The 22,999-nt window shown below is 42.3% G+C and overlaps 1 protein-coding gene across 2 annotated transcripts; it reads right to left on the bottom strand.

Moving 5' to 3' along the window:
• Positions 1–180: 180 nt before the first annotated feature.
• Positions 181–20,642, bottom strand: cops2 (COP9 signalosome subunit 2). 2 transcript variants are annotated; one of them, XM_076049078.1, is made up of 13 exons: positions 20,556–20,642; positions 5,213–5,326; positions 5,037–5,114; positions 4,788–4,913; positions 4,570–4,659; positions 4,398–4,475; positions 3,608–3,782; positions 3,346–3,524; positions 3,067–3,119; positions 2,702–2,799; positions 2,522–2,604; positions 1,871–1,929; positions 181–644 (listed from the first exon to the last, which is right to left on the bottom strand). In XM_076049078.1, the coding sequence occupies exons 1-13, from the start codon at positions 20,628–20,630 to the stop codon at positions 500–502; spliced, it is 1,353 nt and encodes a 450-aa protein (XP_075905193.1). In that variant the 5' UTR covers positions 20,631–20,642; the 3' UTR covers positions 181–499. The 2 variants fall into 2 exon arrangements, with proteins under 2 accessions (XP_075905193.1, XP_075905203.1); XM_076049088.1 differs by lacking the exon at positions 20,556–20,642 and adding an exon at positions 5,758–5,915.
• Between the last annotated feature and the right edge of the window lie 2,357 nt (positions 20,643–22,999).

The following is a 22,999-nucleotide window of genomic DNA, read 5'->3' on the forward strand; positions in this document are numbered from 1 at the left end:
GAGAGCGAGTAATAATGCCTCAGAGACTGGACCGAGACCCTTAAAAAGTGGTCTGGAGACCAAGATCAATCTTTAGTACGACAACACTAGTCTAACCAACATTTTTTTTGCTCAGTGCTTTGCCCCTCCCACCCCATTGTGGTTGAATAAAGTTTTTCCAGTCAAAAGGCACCAAATCCGTTTAGTGCTGAGAAATCTGTTTATTAACAATGGACAGTATACAGCACAAGACTGTGTACATGTTTTCTTTTGCGCATTTGGATTTGACCATCTGACGCGTTTGTTTGTAGCACAAGGGAGGCTCGGGCCAATCAATAAGAAAACAAAGTGTCAGTGGTTTCCCGCTTCATCGCCGCCGCACAAAAGACACCCAAACACGTTCCCGAGGCCTTTGTGGTCTTCTGGAGGTTGCCATTATTGAAAAACCCACGAGCGCAGAAACATAATTTAAATGTATTTGAAGCATGCCATTTGCCTTCTCCACGTCGTCAACATGCCATCATGTGAGCTTGCTGACAATTGCTTGGTTGAGAGTGTTGAGCTGATTTGTCCATTTGTCTAAAGCTGTATAGCGTGCGCCTCCTCTCTTCTGGTAGTCCAGTTCTAGCAGCTGGTTGACCTGGTCGATCCGGCCATGGATTGTGCTGAGAGGGAGAAAAAAACAGGCATAGATTTTAGATCTCACAAAAAAACAACTCAAATGTTAGGCGTAACAAGTTGGCGTGTGGCAGCAAAGAAAGAAAGAAAAAAAAGAAAAAAAAAGAAAAAACTCCAGTTTGTCGTGACATTTGATCCAACACTTTGCAATGCCGACTCAACAGCAACTGGAGTCTTCCGATCGGTGGGTGGGCGTGCTTGTAAAACCGTTCATTGTGTTAGACTGGCTGAACTCCTGATTTGGAAATAAATATAAATACTCATCCAACTGAAATACTGGATTCAATTTCTTAACAGTTGGACTAGAACGACTAGAACATTTAGTTAGGTGTAAAATAAGTCTTAAACTGTACACTTTTTAACTTTTAACCTAAAGCTGCTGACTTCTGTCACCCGCTCAACAAGAGGCCGAGCTTTTTGCTCTGCTGCCCCTCGCCTGTGGAATCCTCTCCCCAGAACATCAGAGGGCCCCACACACGGTAGATAAGTTTTAAAAGGGGCTTTAAAACATTGCTTCAGAAGAAAAAGAAGAGGAAAATCTTTTTTCTTTTTTTTTTAAATGTCTACTGTTGATCCTGGTTTCCTTTGGATGACAACTGTGTTTCTGCTTCTCTCTAGAGGTTTTATTATTGTGGCTGTAGCAGCAGTCTCTCTAAAATGTAAATTGAGTGACAGATTAAATTTTTCATTTCTTATCATTATTGTTACGCCACCAGTGGCAAACAGGACTAAGAAAACAACAAAACAACAAGACTGCTCCTCGGGCAGAACATGCACATTTTTGGCAGGGAAGGAGACCCAGTGTGATGAATCCATCCACACCCGGCGTATGACAGCAACATAAAAGACAGCATCAATGCTTGCGTGACTATAATCAAATTCCAATGCTTGCGCAGTTTATTGGTGGAACACATGACAGGCTTTTTAAGGTAAACAGGCACGCATTTAACGCATTCCTCGTGCTACGCATCAGTTTTAACTAAATGCCCCCCCCCCTCACAGCCATTTACGTCAGAGAACCACACCCACCAGGCTTCAAAACAGTCCGCCTGAGAATTACAGCCTGACAACACGGATGTAATGAAAAGTATGAGCTCGCAAGCAGCCAACTGTGCAGAGAAAATAATGAAAACTACAGGGAAGTCCTTACAGGAAGGAAGGAGACTATTTTTCTAACTCAGCAGCCGCAGGGGGGAGGAAGGGGGAGACTTACTTGTCCAAGATGCACTGCACCAGCAAGCTCTCTACGTCACACACATCGATGTTCAGCTCCTGGAACACAAAAAAAAAAGAAACACAAAAGTGTTCAGCTCCCGAACTACAAACATATCACAGCCGCCCTCATAGCAGTTGAATACCATGTTAAAAGTGTTGTCATTGAAAAATTTAACACACTGCTGTTGTGGTAAGAAACCTGTGTGGGGAAACCGATGACAAACACTGCATAGACACAAGCGACAGTGTCGTCCGTTCTGTGTAGGTTCAGGTTTGTGCTGCAATACTGGACCCAACGAGAAGTAATATGAAAAAATAATTATTAAAGGAGTGGTTCCAAATTTTGGACAAAGGACCTCATACTGCAGAACTCAGACAAACTCCTGTAAACTTTTGTCATTTAGATTTTTGCTTTTTGATTTTCCTCAATTCCTCTAATTGTTTCTTATTGTACAAGCCAGTCACCATAAATATCACTCATTTTCTGACACTATTCTTCCCTGTACAGCAGTGAATAGCATGAAAAAAAAAATACAGCTGAAACATAAAGTTACAGACCAATCTTCACCATTTGCAGTATTCTAAGCACCAATGACAGCAAGTTAAACAGAATGTGGGTACGAGCTAAACAACAGGGGGTGTAACTTACCTTTGAGATGAAAGGAATGTGTATTCTTGTGTATGGTTTGATGAGTTTAATTAGTACTTGAGTTCTGATGTTCCTCAGGAGCTCTGTGACAAAACACACAAGAAGCCACAGTTAACAACAGTCCCCCTCCCGCTCCGCCAGCTTCATCTTGCACGGGACCGGAGTCCCGCTCACACTCACCCTCTATGTGCTCCCTGATAAACGGGTCGTCCATGATGTTACTGTGATTCGTTTTCAAGATTTTTTCAAATTCGGTGATGTCATTGTTCTGATAGGCGCTGGAAGAGAAAACACAGTGTTGCGTTACTATTTACAGTGTATCTCTGCGAGCATGGTGGAAAGCTGTTGAATGCACTATGCGATGGAGTTTTTCTCAGTGCAGTTTCCTGTTGCATATGGCATGAATTTATATTACTGTTAACTACTGTTAGCTGTAGTCGAGTTTAAAAATCACTGACAAACGCAACAAAAACAAAGAGGACAGATGTGCACCGTGCTGACAGTACTTTGTTATAAAACATGAGAATGTATGAATGCGTGCTTACCTCACTAAATTTGTCATTGCTAGAATTTCTGGGTCATTTTTGTAGGGTTTGGCCTTTAAAAAAAATAAAAGACACAAAGAAACAAAACCCAAATAAGAAATACTCAGAAACACAGACATCCAAACATTGTGCCAGATTCTGTCACATATTATACACACTATCAAAGCTTCAAGTATCTGCATCAACCACTAACCCTCAGCTTATTTCTATTCACTCAGACTTGACAAACACGACATAGGTATTGAGAGCAAGGCTTTCATAGAGACATTTATTACATACCTCTTGAGAGTCAAAAGGATTTATCCCCGACTTCATCAACATGTTGGCTAGGACCAAGTACTTCAGGCACGTCGTTCTTCTCGGGCTTCCAGACTCGTCGTAGTTTTTGAAGGCCTCAAAGAAGTCCGTGTGAGCTTTCTCAAACTCACCCTCTCTCAAATGCATTTTCCCGCCACACTCTGGGGGGGGGGGGAGCAGGAGAAACGTCACGCGAGCCCTTGCAAGCGTAGCATCCCTAAAAGGAACACGTGCACGAGCTCACCTCTGATAACTCCCATTATGAGGGGATGTGGAATCGCAGATTTGATGTGAAGTGACTGCTCGTACAGGGCTTTTAGTTTCTTGTTATTTTTCTGTGCTGTGTACATCTGGATCTCCAGAGCGTAGATCTCTAACAGCTGGGTGCCCTTCTTCAGGTCATCCTCTCCGTCATCGGTCTGCAGGGACACACCCAGAATAACATAACAGGGCCAAGACGTCCGTGACATCTCATCACGTTCTCATTTTCTACTTCAATCAGCTGGACGTAATGTTTTTGACAGGAGAGGCAACTTGACTGGGACGGACTTCCGCAGCACAAATCAATGGGCCAAAAATAGTGGCCTCCTGTTCTAACGTGTGCATATCAGTGTTGGCACAAGAGCCTCAAACAGATCAGAATGGTCAACTGTGTGTATGTTCACAGAGGAGGATTCCTCTTTCAAGGAAAATACAAAAATCAAATGTTTTTCTCAAAAAAAACAAAACAAATAAAAAACCACCTTCTCACACACAAAACATAATGTGACGGAAGTACCAAGGTGCGTTGAACCATGAAACAACACACAGTCACCAATAATGTGACCACAACTATACACAAGACGTGCACTGACTTATGGTCCTTCTACGGATAAACATGAACTACAGCAATTATATACATAAACTATCCTGTTCTAGAGGAAACAACGCTCATTCGCGTTCAATGATTGCATTCAGACAATTAAGGTGGAACCAGAGTCAAACAAAAAGATTTACTTAACGTACAGACAAAAGCAAGAAGTATTCCTTCTTACCTGGCAAGACTGATGAAGTTGCCTAAGGATCTTTTGCAATTTTCCATATTCTTCTCTCTCAAGGTACAGCTTCCCCAACTGTATGAAAGAAACCAATGCTTCATTTCTGTGCTTCTGCTCAAGTGCATTGTGAACCTGAAATTGAATAGATCAATTCAGCACATCTGTGTACCTTTGTGTTAGTTTTGAACCACAGTCTGTCATTTTTTGCATCTTTCAAAGCGTCTAAAGTGGTTTCGTAGAACTCCTGGAGCAGGTCCATCTGTAAAACAAGACACATTGTTTTTGTTGTTGTGTAATCAAATGCAACTTCAAAACAATTGTTTTGTTTTGAAAACCGCTCAAACCGCTGTTTGAGCTGAGGAACTCGGCAGCATTTCTGATGCACACCTGTTTGGAGGTAGAGATGTAGTCCAGAATGGAGTTAATGGACTTTTCTGAGTAGTTTCTGGTCACAGCACTTCTAATGTACGTGAGGAGCTGCTTGTACCTGTTCATCATCTCTGGAAAGTTGGTCTGTATGGTAAACAAACAAACAAACAAAAAAAAAACAAAAACAAAAAAAACAACAACAACATGAAAATCACTTGGATGACATTTGGCAGGAATTAAAATTGGCATTAATTTCACATGACATACCAGCTTAAAGTTGATTTTAATCATCTGTTTAAGTGCTTTGAAACCCCATTCTCCTTTCTCTCCTTCAAGCTCCAGGACCTAAACACATAATAATAGGAGGGAATGTCAGAAAATGCTGAGTGTCATGGGGAACAAAAACTCCAATAACAAACACTTAAGAGAGAGCAGCACCCTACCTTCTGGAAACTGCTAAGTGCTGCTTTGGGATCATCCTCTTTTAAGGCTTTTGAGTTGTAGTACTGGTTCTCCAGGTCCACATTTGGCTCTGAATTACTGTCCTCCGAGTATTCCTAAATATACAACACAGAATGCAGCATATTTATCTGAGGGCCCACGATAAATAGTTTCAGGACAGACACAGCTTGCATGCACATGGAAAGGAGAGGAACTAGAATAAGATTCTACAGCTAACGCTTTTAGCCACATCGTGCTAACTACTCGACTCGGGTACTTTCAATTCCTACCACTTGATTATGGTAGAACACGCGTACGATACCGTCGACGTCATACATAGGTTAAGTACATATAAATTGCTTACGTCTAAACACTTTCATTTATCAAATCGCTAACTGGGAAGCTACCGCTGTCAACTTCATATTAGCAGACGAGCTAACGTACACAGCTAGCATTAGCACTAGCGCTACACTTCACTTTGAGTCGCTCGTCAGACTAACGACATAAAACAAAAGCCACAACGAAGCTGAATTCTGGCTGTAAATACCAGGTCATAATCTTCTTCATCATCACACATGAAATCATCCTCCATGTCAGACATCTTGGCAGTCTTCTATGCTCCTTGGGAAAGAGAAAGACAGCGACCCGGCCTGTGCTGTGCTGTGTTTAGAGGCGACAGATAGCGCTTGGTGTATCGGTGTGGCAGCGACAGAGGAGATTCCATCTGTAGATGGCGCTGTTGGACCGCTTAAAGGCGAACAAGCTGAAACGGCAGGAGTCGCCAACCTTTTTGAATGCGAGAGCTACTTCGTGGTTCTTGAGTCGTATGAGGGACAACCAATTTGCTACACGCTCCAGAAATGACAAACTTTCTCATTAGATATTATATGTTATATATTATCATTAATGATACTGATCACGTTCATGAATTCTAAATAATTATCTAAATAATGACTTAACAAGGTTGGATAAAATTGAATTCTGGACGCAGCCCACAAAATGTGCAATTTTTCAAACAGGTCTGTGTGGTACTCATGTGGTCCTTGTGGTCCTGGTGCCCACGGGCACCACGTTGGTGACCCCTGAGCTTTACTGTATACAGTATATACTTCAGCGCAACTTCATCACATTCATTTAAATATGCAGTCGCTTTATTTGTCTGTTTGATAGATATGGAAATATTTTCCGCTACAAAAGAGGCATTTGTTGAATGATGCTGCTCTTGTGTTGTTAAGATTCAGAATATTCATGTCAAACTTCAAAGAGTACGCCTTGAAAAAAGCTGTTGAACAGATGCTATGAGGACAGTTGTGTGTATAGTTTTCCTCTGACTAAAAAAGGTGTTTTTGTTTGATTTTTCAAATTCATCATTTTCTAGTCTCTTGTACTTTGTAGTTCTGCTGAGAGTCGGGAGCACAGTCGTGAACGTGTGAACACATCTTCCCACAAAACCCACTCTGCAATTAAAACAATTAAACCCTATTCAGAGAAAGTAATGTGCGCAGGTGTGCTTTTATGACTTTTTACTTTGTGGCAGCATGCAAACAGTGATCAAGCAACTCCACACACACACACACACATACACAAACACACACCCGCTACCACTCTGACGTGCAACATGCCACAAGTTCGCAGGGGCCCATCCATCCTTTTGAAATAGTGTTCTAGAGCAGGGAACAGCCAAAACTTCAAAGTCAGAAAACCAAGTAATCTTCTGACGTCACATAGTCAAATAGTTGACTTATTTTACATCCTTTCTGTGATTTACTGTCATTGCCGTGCCTAGCTCTCAATCAGATGTTATGTGTGTTCATTAGGTGGACACACACTTTTTTAAAAGAATGAGTAAATAATAATTTTTTTTCAGATGTTCTATCCAAACAGTGGTTACATTTGTGATTAGACTTCTGATTCTTACACTTCCGAAAAGTATTAATACAGCAAACAAATAAATTGCAAAAAGCCTCAATTGTGTGCGTGTGTAGTTGTCTTTGTGTACAATATCAGTCACCGTGGTGTTGGCCCAACAGCTCTTGGCTGCCGCGCTAAAAGGCCGCCGACAGCCTCACTTGACGTCGTTCCACGTCAAACCGTATGAAAGACATTGGAGTGTAAAAAAAGAAAAGAAAAGAAAGAAAATTGACATTCTTCTTCCCGAAAACTTACGCAATGGGATTGTGTGTCATCGAGCTCTGTGTCATGAGTTTATTGCAAAAAAAAAATAAAATTGATGTGTGTGGGTGAAAAACTCAAGTCCATCATTCTACGCGGTCGGGTTGGCCATAATATTTACAATATCCAGACATGAATCACCAACGCGACTACTAAAGGGCAGAATGTTTTTAACAGACTGAATTGTATTCAGAGTGTCCGGAGTGATGCCACTTGTGTTCGAGAGCGAAGCGAGAGGCAAATGCGTCAGAGTGGAAGATCTCTCCTCATCTCGTCTGATTAACATCCCCTCTTCCAATCACAGCCCAATGTTCTTGCATCAGTGGTGATGATCTGTGCGTGTGTGTGTGTATGTGTGTGTGTGTGTGTGTGTGTGTGTGTCTTGGGTCTTCAGTGTGGCTTGACATCACACAGAGGTGCACGCCCATTATTAGGATGCGTCACGCGAGAAGCGGCCGTGCGTGTGTATCGTCTGTCAGCATTTCATTAATTGCAACGGCTTCAGATAAACACAACAGGATGAAATTAATGCGCGGCGCTTCCACGCTGGGATCAACAGTACCACAAAAAGCCCAGGGCCTGGGACAAAACGCGCGCGGGTGGGAATACACCCTGATTTGTCATCGTAACACCCACTATTGGAATTGCGCGGTGTATGGCCGCTCGGCGTACCTACAATGCACTGTTATGTTATGTTATTGTCGCAGATTGACAAAATCTGTCAACACGCTGGCAGTTTTCAAAGAAAACATTTCCCAGCTGCGGTCGTCCGACGCTGCAGAAGGACATAAAAGGCAGATTATCCCTGAGCTTAATCCAACCATATAGGCGAATCCTCGGTGCTCGACTCCTCACTTACCAGAGTCAGGCCCCATAAACACAGGTTTATCACTTTAAGCCCTACGTGTTGCGTTCTAACAACACTTCAGTGGGGAACTTTTATCATTCAACAACAATTTCTGATGATTCATTTGCTGAAAGGGCTTTTAATCTCCTTAGTTATGACACTTCAACCTCACAAGCCCGCTACACTGCAGAGGACTCAAGTCTTGTAGGGGCCCACAGGCTCAAGCAACACTCCAAGTTTAAAGAACCGTGCTTGGGCTCATCCTCCATGTAGCCCGACTCAAATCAGAAATCTATCACTTCTGTCTTGGAGAGACAGAGGGTAATAACTGTGATGCCCAAATGTGTGTAGATAAGTTTAAAAAAAAAATCTGTAAAATAACTTACTGAGTAGAACTTAAAAACAAGGATGCTGGCAGCTTGACAACCACAATTTTACCAGAAGTGGCTATATATTTATTAATGAAGGGTTAAAACACTGTGGTAGACTTAAGCCTACAACACACGAGTCAAATGTTGCATCAACAGTGAAGTGTATATATATATATATATATATATATATATATACATATATATATATATATATGTATATACATATAATACATATATATATATGTATATATATATAGCCACATGAATATATTCATTGAGTCATACAGCGCGTGACTATAGTTGTGCTAAGGTACACCTGCTTATTAATGTGTGCCTCTGCATGCCTTCACAGCTGCTCCCCCAGTAAAACCTGCCTGAGGTCATAACTGCTCTTGCCTCTCAACTTGTGCAAGATGCGTGACAAGTCGGTTTATATTTATTTCTCCCGTCTTATTTTCATGTTGTTTTCATTTTTTATGGGGTATTTAGAAACGTGCCTCTGTTTCTAAGGGGACTTTCATCATCTGGAGCAGTTGTTTCAGATGAAATACCACTTCTAAGAGCTGAAACGGTGGCTATGGCCAAGTCTGCGCACACACATGCTGGCTGCATCGCACGCTATGCGGCATACAGTTTGAGGGTGTCAGATGTTTTGAATTGGTCTAATAATTTTTCCTTTTAATTTATTTCTTTCAAACCTCAAGACTTTGCTCATTTGAGGATTACACAAGAAATAACTTGTGAAAACCATATTGGATAAATATGGGCCTTTGAGGCAGGTCTTAACTTGTCATATTAATAACTTAGGATAACATTTCAGTTTTCAAGCTGAACTTAATGATCTCACTTTTTATTCATGGAAGTAACTAGTCGCATTAAAAAAAAAAAAAAAAAGACATAAAGTTTGCCTGTGCCAGCAAGCAGATGCAAAATAGACCAAAAAGTGAATTTCTTCTGGCCGTGAGTACTGCCAAGGTTAGCGACACTCTGCTTGTACACTGCTGCAAGGACACGTTGTCCATTCAGAGATATTATTCTGCAGACCTTGGCAGTTGATATTTGAGTTCCTGTTGCCTTTGGACAGTCTCCAACCAAATCATTTTCATCTGTGCCCTCACGGTTTGACCTTTCACTCCAAATAACTGCCCTTTCATAGATTTTTTTTCTTTCTTTTTGGGACAACTGTCTTTCAACCCTTGAGATGGAGTTCTGTCAAAATCCCAGCAGATCGGTAATTTAGGAGAGTTTGTGAGCTGTCTTGCGCCGACAGCCGTGCTCACCACGTTCAGTCACTTAAATCCAGTTTCTGCCTCATTCTGATGTTCTCCTCCTTGACTGGCTCAGTGGCATCGAGTGTCTCATCACTTATTTGCCTTGACAAGCTATTGAGGTTTTATCTAGTAAAGTAGCCAGTGAGTGTGTGTGTTTGATTTTATGACTAAAATGCATAAATTGTTCCTCTAGACCAGGAGTCACCAACCCTTTTCAACCTGAGAGCTACTTCATGGGTACTGAGTCACATGAAGGGCAACGACACTCTCCTAAAATAACAAATTACAGTACTCAATTACATATCATAATTAATGATACTGAGCTATGTGAAGACATTAATTATGTAAATGAGTTCACAATAATTATAAACAATGCCTTGACAAGGTTGGATAAAATTGAATTTTTGACGCAGCAAACGTGTTGTGCAATTTCACGAATTGCAGGCTACACACGTGGTCCTTGGGGTGCTACGTGGTGGCCGCAAGCACGTGTTGGTGACCCCCTCTGTAGATGACAGTAATTACTAAAGACTTCTGTGTTAAAAGGGACAACCATCCATCAATCCATCTTCTGTGGCTGCTTCTCCTGCACTTAGGGTTTGCAGGGGTGCAGGATGTCTTTGGACAAAGTCGCAGGGGGGTACTGACAACCTTTCTTTCGTAACGTAACTTGATACTACTGACAGTTTTCACAAATCTTGAGTAGTACATGTTGTAAATATGTAGTGAGCGGTTCTTTCGTTCTGGCATCACACGCAGCGATGTGACGACACAACACAATGAACAGCTCTGACTGAGGAAAACTAGCTCTTCGCCTATGGACGGGCGGCAGCGCTGGTCTTACAACTGGTTCCAGCCGGTGGTAAAGGGGTATGAGTTGCCGCCAGGCCACACAAAGATCAAGTTGATTGTGTTTCAACTAAATTCCCTTTGCATTTCCTGAAGCTGCTATTTGGTGGCAATCATCACTGTTTGCACTCACAGACCGATAAGGGACATCAAAGTAATCTCTCAGCAAAGCCTTGGATCCATGAGATGGAAAGTTACTATATTTGTGACCAACTGTGGAAACTCTCGCAAGCCACACCAGTGAGAGTGAGAGGGTGAGAGGGAGAGAGAGGGAGAGAGAGAGAGAGAGAGAGGGAACACGTGAGAGACAGAGAGAGAGAGAGAAAGAGACTCACTGGACTATGGACAAACAAAGTCCTTCTTAATGGATGGATGTAAGGGCTTTTATTTGATCTCAGTCTTTCTCATGGATTTGAGCCTCAGACACGACAACCTGTTGACGTTACAACAGGACAGACGCACAGGCTCAAACTACCTCTGTTCATCTATTTACATCTGGATGTAGCTGAGATCATTTTTGGAAAAAGATATAAATCAGGGCTATATGGCTCGCTTTATACATGTTTTTCATTTTTAATGTACAGGAATCCAATAAGGGCTGTGTACAATATGCTAGACAAGAAATCTAATTCTATCTCCTGCTGTGCACTGTCAAAATCTAAAAAAAAATTGCTGTGGCTAAAATTGTTTACTGTGGCGCACAAAAGCAATTCTGCAAATTTTATTCAAATCAAACGTGAATTATGAGCATGTTGCCAAAACACAACATAAGTTTAGTTACAGAGACAAGGCCGCCATATTGTACACTATAGGAATTATTCCACACAAGTCATCATTACAGAAAAGGGCCGGGAAAGAAACAGCGCTGACAGCTGCTCCTAAAGTCATTAGCATGGATGTATCTCTGTTTGGCTGGATGAAAGTCATTCTTGTCCCAAAAAGGAGAACAAAGAACGGCAGTGAAGGCTCGTGTTGGTGGAAACAGTGTTTGTGATGTTTTTTTGCACCAGGAAACCGTGGGTCACAGCTTCAGGTCATCACTGACTAACAAAAATCTTTATTTGTTCTTTTTAAACATGAATGACAGAAGGTTGGTGCCATCCCAGTTAAAGCAGCAAAAAGATTCCAACAGTAGACCAGGAATCACACAGAACAACAATCTTACAGACTTCCAGAAAGTAGGTGGCCACAAGGTTAACGGCTGACTGATGGCCAAACAGTGCGAGGAGCTCCTCGCTGCGGACGCATCACGGTCATGTGATGCCAGATAGGCCTGCACATACTCTAGGAAAGCTTTTTTATTATCGTATTATGGCTGTGCGTCACATGCAAACCATTCAGCAGTGGCAGAGTTCATGCACAAGCTAAAGTGGGACTTTTTCTGCTCTGACAAGCACTTTCACAGCTGTGGCTCGTCAGAGCCTGGCTGTCAGCTCAGGGCATAAATTTCCTTGCTTAGGTCAGTGTGGTGACTCCAGGTAGGTTCCCGCTGTATGAAACAGCATCACGCCATCTAGACGCATCACCCAGACTTGTGCCTTGCAGAGCTGCAACAGGCGATTTCTCCATCTTTACCAATACATTAGATTTAAATTAAGATTAAAATTAATAACAGGAAGTAGATTCTCTTTTTACCTTCATCAATGATAATATACATTATCCGTCAAACGTTTGGACACACCTGTTTCTTCTTCATCTTTCCTACTTTCTACACTGTTAGATACATACTGAAGACATCAAATATATGACCAAGACATGTGGATTAATATGGCAAAAGAAAAAAAAAAAGTTAAATAATTGAATGTTATATTATACATATTTTATATGAAGGGTGGCTATTCTAGATCATCTAAAATAGCAAAACGTGTTGGACTTATTTCACACTTTTTTTGTTTAATACATATTCCATATGTGTTCATTCATAGTTCTGAAGCCTTGAGTGACAATCTACGATGTAAATAGTCATGAAAATGAATGAAAAACCATTAAATCAGAAGAATGTGGTTAAACATTTGACTGTTGGTGTACATATTATTTGTGTTCCTTCAGGCACTTGAGATATAGGTTGGTATGGGTAAGATTAGTTAAGTAATGAGAAAAGAAATCTTTTCTCATTACTTATAGCACCATGTAGCTGTGTCCTTTGAAGGTCCATGTGTTCATTTAGTATGAATGTACTTTGTCTCTGCATTAAGTAATTTAAAATACAAGGATGATGTCAGTGCAGGAAGAAAACATGAAGCAACTGGGGAATCTCCACATACTCTGTCTGCAAGTGTTTTAATTAAAAAAACAAAACACACAGGAATGACTTCAGCTGCGGAGAACAACATGGGAAGAGCAACATCAGAGAGAATCATGCTCTACAGATTTGCACGTTACCTCCTGGACCTAACTTGGAAGCAAGACTTTATTTTATGCCACATCTGTTTTTATTTTCTTGCGGAAAAAGGAAGCGTTGCTTTGGCCGTGTTAGCCTGCCATCTCACAGCCAAAGGAGGTCACATCAGTGAGTGGTGTAGCTGGGAAACTACGAGGTCAGCTTTACACGACTGGATGGCACGACTATGACGTTTGCAGTTCTGAAAGGACACTAAACTCTCTTTAAGAAATGCAATAAACTCTTCAGTTGCGTCAAGAGTATTTGTACAACTGTAGTTGGCAGGAAACGGCAATATGTTGGAGCATTATTACATATATTTAATTGAATGTGGATGTGGGTTGGTAGTTAAGCAAAATAAGAAACCTTCATTTTACCCACATGGCCCTAAATGTTGCTGTTGTTGTTGTTGTTGCTATACTTTGTCTAAGCAAAGTTTCACTTTTGACTTGTTAATTAGAAGATTCTCTGCTGTATGTCTCCCTCCTTTATAGCTGTATGTGAAAAGGAACAACAAAGAAACCAATCATTGCAAACCATTATATCCTGATGAATGACGACTAACTCTGTTTGCATTATTACAAATTAAATAAACGTTTTTACAAGTTTTAGCGACACGCAGGTCTAAAAGTATTCACCCACTCAGTTATAACTCTCAAGTTATCTCCTTCTACAGACCACTGCTGCCTTTAAGTGTGTCTGTATTTTGCATTCCATCTATTAGCTGGCCCATTGTTTGCTTTGCTCATGACATAAGCCATTTTCTGGTCCAGAAAAGACCTGGTGCCACTCTGGAATCACTTTTTTCTTTGCCAAACAGACGAAAGGCTGGTTCCAAATTGGGCAGCGGCCCGGAATGCACCCTGGAATTGCCTTGTTGGAACGAGGGCATCAGTGGCTTGTGGCCTTGATGATGTTTGACACTGTGAGTGTTCGTGCAAAAGTTTGCCTGTTGTTACTGCAAGTTATTTGGTGTGTGACATGTTGTTGTTGTGTCTGTTGCACAGCCTCCATAAAAATGCCACAAAAGATGACACACTGTGTAATCCTCCACGTTCAAACACTTGTCTGCATGTTCCTGCAAGATGGCTACTGCAATACAAGCGTTCTTTCACACTTTGGTACAAAAATGAATAACATCATGGACATTTATGTCCTTGGAGTTGGACAGCATTGCTACTTCTGCAGGCTAGCGGTAAAAAACGTTGGGAAATCTACAAAAATAAAAACCCCTCCGTCCAACTCTCTTGACATCGACATCAGCAAAAAAGCAGGAATTGCTCAAGCTGGAGGAAGTTTGGAGCTGAGGCCACGATACACGCACAGATTAGAACAAATGGTCCAGCAACCCCCGCAAACTACATCTTTGCCTGGACAATGTTATAAAGTCAAAGTCAGTTGCCACAATAAAATATATCTATGAGCACATGGTCCAAGTGTGACTGAGCAAAAATTTTACTGCGTTGATCATTGATTCAGACGAGGCATATGGTGCAAGTTTACCTCGGGCCCAAGTCTGGCTGAACTCACATGTTTCCATGTGGTTGGAGACTCCGACTGGAGAGGGCAAACTGGCCAAACTTCCCCCTCAAAGCAAACTCGCGGTTTATTGTGTAACAACTGACATAATATGGGAAATCTATATCATCCTTAGAGCTGCCTACATGTAAACTGTCTGCACTGTGTTGAAGCCCGCTGACCACATATTTACACAGAAGCTAATGGCTCTTGCGTGAGGTGCACATTTTCTCAAATGCCAATGAAACGCATGCATACGACCAAATCTGCGAGGCCTCAGCTGACAGAGACGAATAGCTTTTGCATTTTGCACGATTGCTAACCCTGGCCTGTCATTAGCCCAGGGGAGGAACTCACCATATAAATCCACTTTTCAAAAAATCTGCAAGGAGTTAAGAGGCGACGGAGGAGACAGTTTACAAATGCTCCTCGGCACGATGCCCGCGGAGGCGGGAACTCGGGCCCGCTGCGCCAATCTGGAGACGTTTACCCGCCAAATGTGGAAGCCTGATGCGGCGTGTGTGTGTGGGTGTGTGTGTGTGTGTGTCAGTGTCAGTGGGTGAGTGCGTGTGGTCAGCGGGGACCCTCGGCTCTCGTGACTCTGCTGGGGAAGAGGAGCGGGGAGATACTATCAGGCTCTAATTTCTGTGGTTATGATGACATTGAGACACACACACACACACACACACACACACACACACACACACACACACACAAAAATCTCTCATCAGCTCTATGTCTGCTCTCTCCCTCTCTCTCTTTCTCTCTCTTTCACACACACACACACACACACTCCCAAGCGCACGCATTCTATGAAACACAAACACGCACACACACACACCAAAGCCAGAAAATTACCGCTTAACATGCAAGCATTGAGCAGATGGGTTGCCTAATGACTGTTGTGTACAGTGCAGAAAGGGAGTGTGCTGCATTCCCATTACACCGTCTCTCTGACAACTCATAAGACCCCAAGCACAGGTCTGGTTTTCATTTACTCTCTTAAGAGTCTCTCTCTTAACTAGCACTAGCATGACTTTTGCATGTTGCAGGTGGTCAATCAAAGAAAAAGAAAAAAAGCATAAAAACATGCTGCACTCTGTGTTTTTTTTGTACTTGTTTTCTTCTGCGAAAGAAAGAATGGAGACGTGTCAAAAGAGATTATGGCATTGACATCACCTGCTAGATTTTTTTTTGTTGTTATAATTGTACACGCTGGTTCTCTTCTGGTGTGTGTGTGTGTGTGTGTGTGCGTGTGATAATTAAAGAGTCTGTAAACAACAAGCTATTAAAGGAGGAGTCGTTTTTTGTTTTTTTTTGAGTGGCTCTGGCGTGACAGTCGGAGGTAAACGGCCAGATCTGTCAGAACTGATTTGGCAGGATGATTATTTTAGGATGATCTCATTTAATGGTTCATTATTTTAAGGGATGCCGTCTGACTCCCCTATCATTAAAGCAGGGTAATTTGCCTCCAGTCTCGCTTCCCTCGCTCTGCTTGCAAAGTTTTTTGACAAAAGTCTCGCATGGCAAAGGATTTCCAGACGTTCCGATGCAAGAAGACCGGTGAATGTGACCACCAATAGAGTCATCAGGCGGAGATAACGCCAAATTGACCAGCTTTGATCCGTGTTATTTATGCTTCAAACAGCATACCACTTTTTATGCTCGCTATAAACCTTTCACCTTTTTCATTCCAATTACTCTGCTGTATTCTGCTGCTGCTGCTTCTTCGGAGAAATATGGGCTGTTTAAACGCCACTTTGACATTGACAGTTTAATGGTGACATTTTAATGGCAGCTGGCCATGCAAACTGAAATTGAGAAACCTATTGAACTATATTTTAGTTTTCTATTTTTTTCCTTACAGATTCTATTCTGTCAAGGCGCTTCTTTTGTCCCGGCCGTCTCTGTGGGACCTTCTACCGGCTGTAAAAAATGAGAAAGGACGCAACGTGAGAAGATTTCAAAAGCGACACTAATCCCAGCAGAGGCCTTAATTGTGCTCTGACGTAACTGCAGACAAAACACGGACATCAAAACAGACCCGCCACAAATACAAACATAAAGGAATCCGCCGACAGACAAGGTCTCCGTGACAAATTAATGAGGCCGAGATGACTGCAACGTGCACTCGAAGAAGAGGCATCAGACAGCGGGCCGCACTCACGGGACTACATGTACACGCAACTATTTCTTGCTTCTTTTAAGAGGCGTCAGTCAGCAGCGCACTCACTCAGAGAGTTGAGAAAGAAAGAAAGAAAGAAAGAAAGAAAGAAAGAAGGAAAGAAAGAGAGAAAGAACGAGACGGGCCCATGTGCGTGACCCCTCTTTAATGCATTTTCTCTGGGTGCGTGCTGACAAAACAAAAGGGGGAGGGGTGGAGGTGGTGGTGGTGGTGGTGGTGGTGGTGGTGGGGTGGGGTTGGGGGGGTGCCTCGCGTAGGCGTGCCTACACCTAATTTGCCGTTGCATGCAAGGGCTGTGTGTTGGAAAAACTGGGGAGGTAACTTCAGATGGACACGCAGGCCCTGCGAATTACGTCACCTTGAGGGGATGCCTTTGTTTCTCTGTGACATGGTGAGCTGTTTGTAATTGAGAGGTCTACTCAGAGAGGCATGCTCAACTTTATTTTGTCTCCGTCCCCACCTCTTGCACGACATCTTCACGGCAATGCCTCCCCTCGCCGTCCTCCCCCACCCCCGCTATTCACTCAACCGTCATCTTTGTCCTCATCACGCTGTCTTGCTGTGAGCCACGGGCCTGTGATATCCAATACAGTCTGCACTTTTGACCAAGAGTCCGACATAATGGTTTTCAGATTTCTTAAGGTAGTCTGAATATGTGCCAGAGTTGGTGACATAATCAAATACACTGCAGTGGCAGCGGCCTCCAATGTCTAACCGAATGGAGCCTAGTTTTTCACAGACTTTGTTACCAATTTTTCATGCCTTTTTGACTGAAATCCAATATACAGTATGAGCTCACAAGGAGCCATTTTGCCAAACAGGCTGCATGTCAGAGGTCAACCATTTAGGAATTTGTGAAATCTTTTACATAGAAAAAATAGTTTGCTTCGTGGAACAACATCTGTGCATGAGCAATATGTGATATGAGTAAAAAACAAAACCGTTACCTTCATTTCCCCTCATGGCTTGGCTGTATACTCTATTTCTGAACTAAGAACAATATTTAAAGTATTTACTACACTGATTTATTTACACAATATCCGTGCTTCTAGTCCAACAGTTGCTGGTTCAAAAGACCAGTTGAGTCTTTTTATATGAAAATTGTTGGAGTTCAATGCTCTTGGCTGTAACAGTCACTGCTCTCAAATTTGTTCTGTCAGCCTGTGAGTAAGAACAGAATGATAATCACCACTGCCAGAAGGCCCTCGTTGATTTGAAATTACAAACCCACTGGGTCCATTTTTTTTAAAGGAACTAATGCCAAATCACTAATGAAGCCAATGAAAGGCAATGTGAGGCAATGTGAAGATTTTACTTTTTAAATCTCGTATCTATTTTGCCAAATTCGAATGGACTGCATTAAAAATTTGTATTTGTGATGAAACAATAAAGCTTTCTGTCCAAAACCATAACCAGCAAACCATTTTCTTAGGGATAATGAACAGGTTGTGTTCTCCTCAAAACGGGTTGAGATAATCATTTAATAGTAATGGTTGGATGGGTCCAGTGCACAGCTTCAATGACCTACATTTGGCATTTTAGAGGCTGCGTGGCCCCAGTAATGATTATTAGCACAGTGGTTCGTGTTATGACTGTGGTGATAACTGAAAATAAACTAAAGGTTGTTCCTAAGTTGTTAACTTGGTATCAACCAATGGCGGTTGAAAAAAAAAAAAGAATGAAGAATTGACTTTACTGATGATGTCTGAACTTATTTACGACACATCCAAGAATTTCATGTGAACGATGTTAACAAAGAATTTACCAAAAGCCTATTAAATTGTTTTCGGTTTGCCACACATTGTGTACACATTGCACACTTTTTACTAAAACATTGTATAACACGATGCTGCCAGCGATTTGAATATTTCGCCCGGTTATTATCCCCTCCCCTCATCGCAGTGCACAAAAGTTTCTACACCTCACCCTCACCTCTGGCTGTGTAGGGCACAAGGTGTGTGTTGTGGCGCTGCTGCAGTCTTAAGAGGTGACGAGGCTAGTAAATCTGAGGGGTGGTCTCGGAGCCCGCCTCAGCCTTGGCAGGAAACCCCGGGTCCAAATTGAAAGCAGACATGTTTGGAGTTCATTCTCTGAGTTACTACTGTTCAATTCTGATTTACAAGAGTGTGTGAGATATGGAAATCTCTCACGCAACGCAAGATATCGGCTGAGTAAAAGCACATTGTGAAACGGGCCCCTCCGCCCTGTGGGGAGGACTAATCTGTAAACTCATGCTATCCCTCCATTTGGAGACAGCCATTTATTCAGCATTTTCATCTTTTCAGCATGTCATTCTCTCAAGGGAACAGTGAACAGTAATGTCCTTTTTTTGGCTAATGGAAACGGCATGCCAAGGAAACAGGAAGTGTATTTGGGATTGTAGAATGGGGCTAATTTCCATTACAAAAGAAGGTTTCCACTCACACTCACAAGGGGGGAAGAAACAACAAAGGTGATTTGGTGAAAATATTAAGATTGAAATGCCAAAGTGTCATTTATTGTTTACGTATATATACATAGATATATATATATATATATATGCCAACAAATGTCAAAAAATTGAGATTGATTAAGTCTGACCTTTAATCCTTTAATTTTCACACATATTCAAATAAATGCTTTACACACAAATGCAACAGAATTATTTCTAATTTCAGACTTGTATTTCTTTCAATTGCTCTGATAACAGTATCATCGCCAGTGAGGGGACTGTTTAAACCTTTTACTAAAGACTTAGACCACACATGGGCAAACTACGGCCTGGGGGCCATATGTGGCCAGCTTTTTTCGGCTTTTTAATCCAGCGCCCCAAACTTGAAGAAATTGCATGAACAGTTCAATGTAAAGCACTTTGGGTGCCTTGAAAAGCACTATATAAATCCAATCCATTCTTAAAACTGCTTCTATCCATCACCATCAACACCAAGCGACCCTGCAGTCAGCGCTGTACGACCACTCGCGGTGGCTTCTCACCATCTTTGTGGCTTAACCCTCGCTGCCACTTTTTCCTCTAACCCTCACAGGAAATCCTGCGCTCGCAATTAGGATGTTTGAAATTGACGGATCTAAAAAGATTAAGACATGAAACAGCAGCGATCCAGCTGCCGTGCCGGCTTCCATTTTTTGCTACGTGCTTTGTTAGTGAGAGAGGCAGCAAAGGCACCGCTTCAATTGCTTCCAACAGATCACACAGGTAAACAGAAACACATGTCGCCCTTGTAGGTTCAGCCCTTTGTTTTGCTCTTTCAGACAACAGCAGCACAGCTTATAAATCAGGCCAATTTAGGACCTAAGTGATCTCAGAAGACATTTCCTCTGGTCTGTTTCCTGGACTCTTGGCATGCATGTTTCCTCAGATGAGTCTCTGTTGGACCCGTACACACAAACAGATACACAACATGCAACAGGCTCTTTTTCCCCCCGCCCCCTCCTTTCCCCCAGACGCCACCTGCTCTCCTCACGAACAAGCCTCGTTCATCCATCTCTGTCTTTCCTCCCCTTGCACCCGAGCTTTAGTTTCCCACGTGACGGAGGACTTTAATGAAACACTAAGACACCGTGACCTGTGACCTTTTCGGCATAATGTGCCAACAAGTTAGCAGGAGAAGGTCAAGGGTCGAGACATAAAAAAGGCGCTGAGACAAATAGATGTGGGAGATGGAGGATAAAGCTGCTTGTTACGATAATTTAGCTCGGCGCTAAATCAATTCTCAAAGTCACTTTCATGGGGAGCCTCCTGGAAAGTTACTCACTATCAGGAACTGGAGGGCTCGACGCGTCTGCTCTGCCTCCAGCGACAGCTCCCGTTCTCCACGTCTGCTCTGCATCTCACACCCCCGCTATCAGGAAGACATCACAGACAAATACATCACACTGGCGTGGAGGAGCGCTGGCATGTGCACACACGCGATCATCTGATTTACTCCACACATGACATCAGCGCTGACGACCGGCACAGGCGGCAATGAACGATGATGCACTTGTAGATGCAAACAAACAAGTTAATGGCGCTGCGAGCAACCCTCTGTTGAAAGCCCTGCATGTAAACTCAACAGAGAAAATATTTGTCTTGACTCCATGTTTTCACAAAGCTGCACTGGCCATGGCTCTGTGTTTGTGCTCGCATTCCAAAATTCGTGAACTTTTGCATCATCCTTTTGTTTTGATGGTTATGAAAATGAAATATTGTCTCTTGTTATCCGTTGCCAACACATGTGATTCCTCTCAGGAGCTAATGGACAGCTGAGTGACTCATTATTATGGTTATGGCCACAAAAGCCGGTAGGCCAGTAGTCTTTGGTTTGAGGTTGAATTATTTAGATTGTGAGTCATTATTGTGTAAGTATTATTTCCAGTAATTACCTGCACAGACTCGACAATTGATTTGTGCATGTGTGCATGTGTAGTGTATGTGTTTGTGTGGGCGCATGCATTGCCACTGCATATGGCAGTACAGAGGCTTTAGGAGAATATTAATCCTCCATTCACTCAAAAGTTAGGGTTATTGAACCAGAAGTGACATTTCATGGGAAAGGTATAAAGTTTAGTGATAATATATCATGAAATGAGGGTCTTTACAGGGCTTCTCAATGTGTCTCATGTGCCCAACAGCAAAATGAAGGAGTGTTGAAATAGAAATCGTCAGTGAATCAGAACCTGGTGGATTTACGGATGACATACTTTGTTTTGTTTTTTTGTGGTTAATCAGCTCTTTAGAGAGTAGAGTTTTATGCAATAAGTGATGAAACATTGAATTTATAGTATAAATATTTAAAGAAGGTCAAATTAAGTTGACATGCAAAGGTTACAGTGCATTTTCGGGACTTTCTGAAATGTTATCCGAAAGCAGAATGTCCCTGACCTTTTAGGAAGTAGTGCAAGATATACATACATCTATGAAGACATGACAGAGGTGATCATTTATCCTTAATGTGTAAATGTTTATATCAGCCTCATTATGTGCCCCATTTACCTCACTTATACACCACACACACCACGCTCTTTTTTGAGGTTTATAGAGTTGGTTGAGCCTAGTGCATGTTGTGCAACCCGCTCCATGTAGCTTTTATGATTAGATTATAACGCAAGTGCTGCACAAAACCCGTCCATGTCGTTTTATTGGCACTGGGTCTGCTGGCGTGTTTTAAAACCATGTTGTGAAGTTCTTAAAACACTGTTGTTCTTGTAAAACAGTGTGCCCTACAGATGCACGGCTATAAAACCTGGCCCGTCCAGCTGGCAGCCGACGGAGAGGCCGAGATAAAATGAACGAGCCTGTGAGGTGCGAGACACCGGACAAAAAGGCATGCATGTGAAAGTTGTCACGACAGATGTAGAGACGACTCTTCAGGCGTTCCCTCGAGAACGCTTGGCTGGTGGATACGATTCCAGCCATAAATATCGTTTACGCAGTAAAGAGGCCAAGGATTCCAAAACAAAGATACCTCACACACAGTTTTAATCATTCAGTGAAGGAAAACTATAGAAATAAAAAAACAAAAATACAAAATATTGCCTGGAGAACACCCATGACTAGCATCGTTAATTTAGTCTGCCAGTCAAATTGGGGGTTCTCGTTTCAAAATCCCTCCCCCGATCTGTGAGTTATGCCTGTTGTTCTGAAAACTATTAAACGTCATGTATTCATCATGTCACGCTGCAGCTTTATTTGTGTGTTAAAAAGCGGGATCAGAGCAGGGGTGGCGTGCTGGTGCAGTGGTTGGGAACTGGGGCCTCCCAACAAGGAGGTCCTGGATTTGATTTCTGACTCAGGAACTTTCTGTGAGGGCCTCGAAATTTGAATCTGCTTGTCAGGGAAATGAGTGACTCTAAAGTGCCCGTGGGTGTGAATGCGTGTGTTAGTGTCAATATGACAGTAGTGTGATTAACAAGCCATGAATTCAGGGTTCAGCCAGGGCCACCCGGTAGGATGGATAATGGATGGATCAAAAGTAATGGCGTGGAAACCAAGTAACAGGGTGGAAAGTCTTTTATCAATTAAAAATGATCATGGTACAAAATGACGATAATACTAAATAGTGCATTCACACAATACATCAATTGACAACAGCAGCTGATGAAAAAAACAAACACTTTTCATGCTGGTCCAGCGACAATATTTCTTTGAAATAAATGAGGTTCCCATTTGCTTGACTTAGAGACTCCAGAGTGCTTATTTAAGAACCTCTATTGCCTT

Source organism: Nelusetta ayraudi, unplaced genomic scaffold (genome assembly GCF_046127955.1).
Source record: "Nelusetta ayraudi isolate G7.1 ecotype Tasmania unplaced genomic scaffold, CSIRO-AGI_Nayr_v1 ptg000005l, whole genome shotgun sequence".
NCBI lineage: Eukaryota > Metazoa > Chordata > Actinopteri > Tetraodontiformes > Monacanthidae > Nelusetta > Nelusetta ayraudi.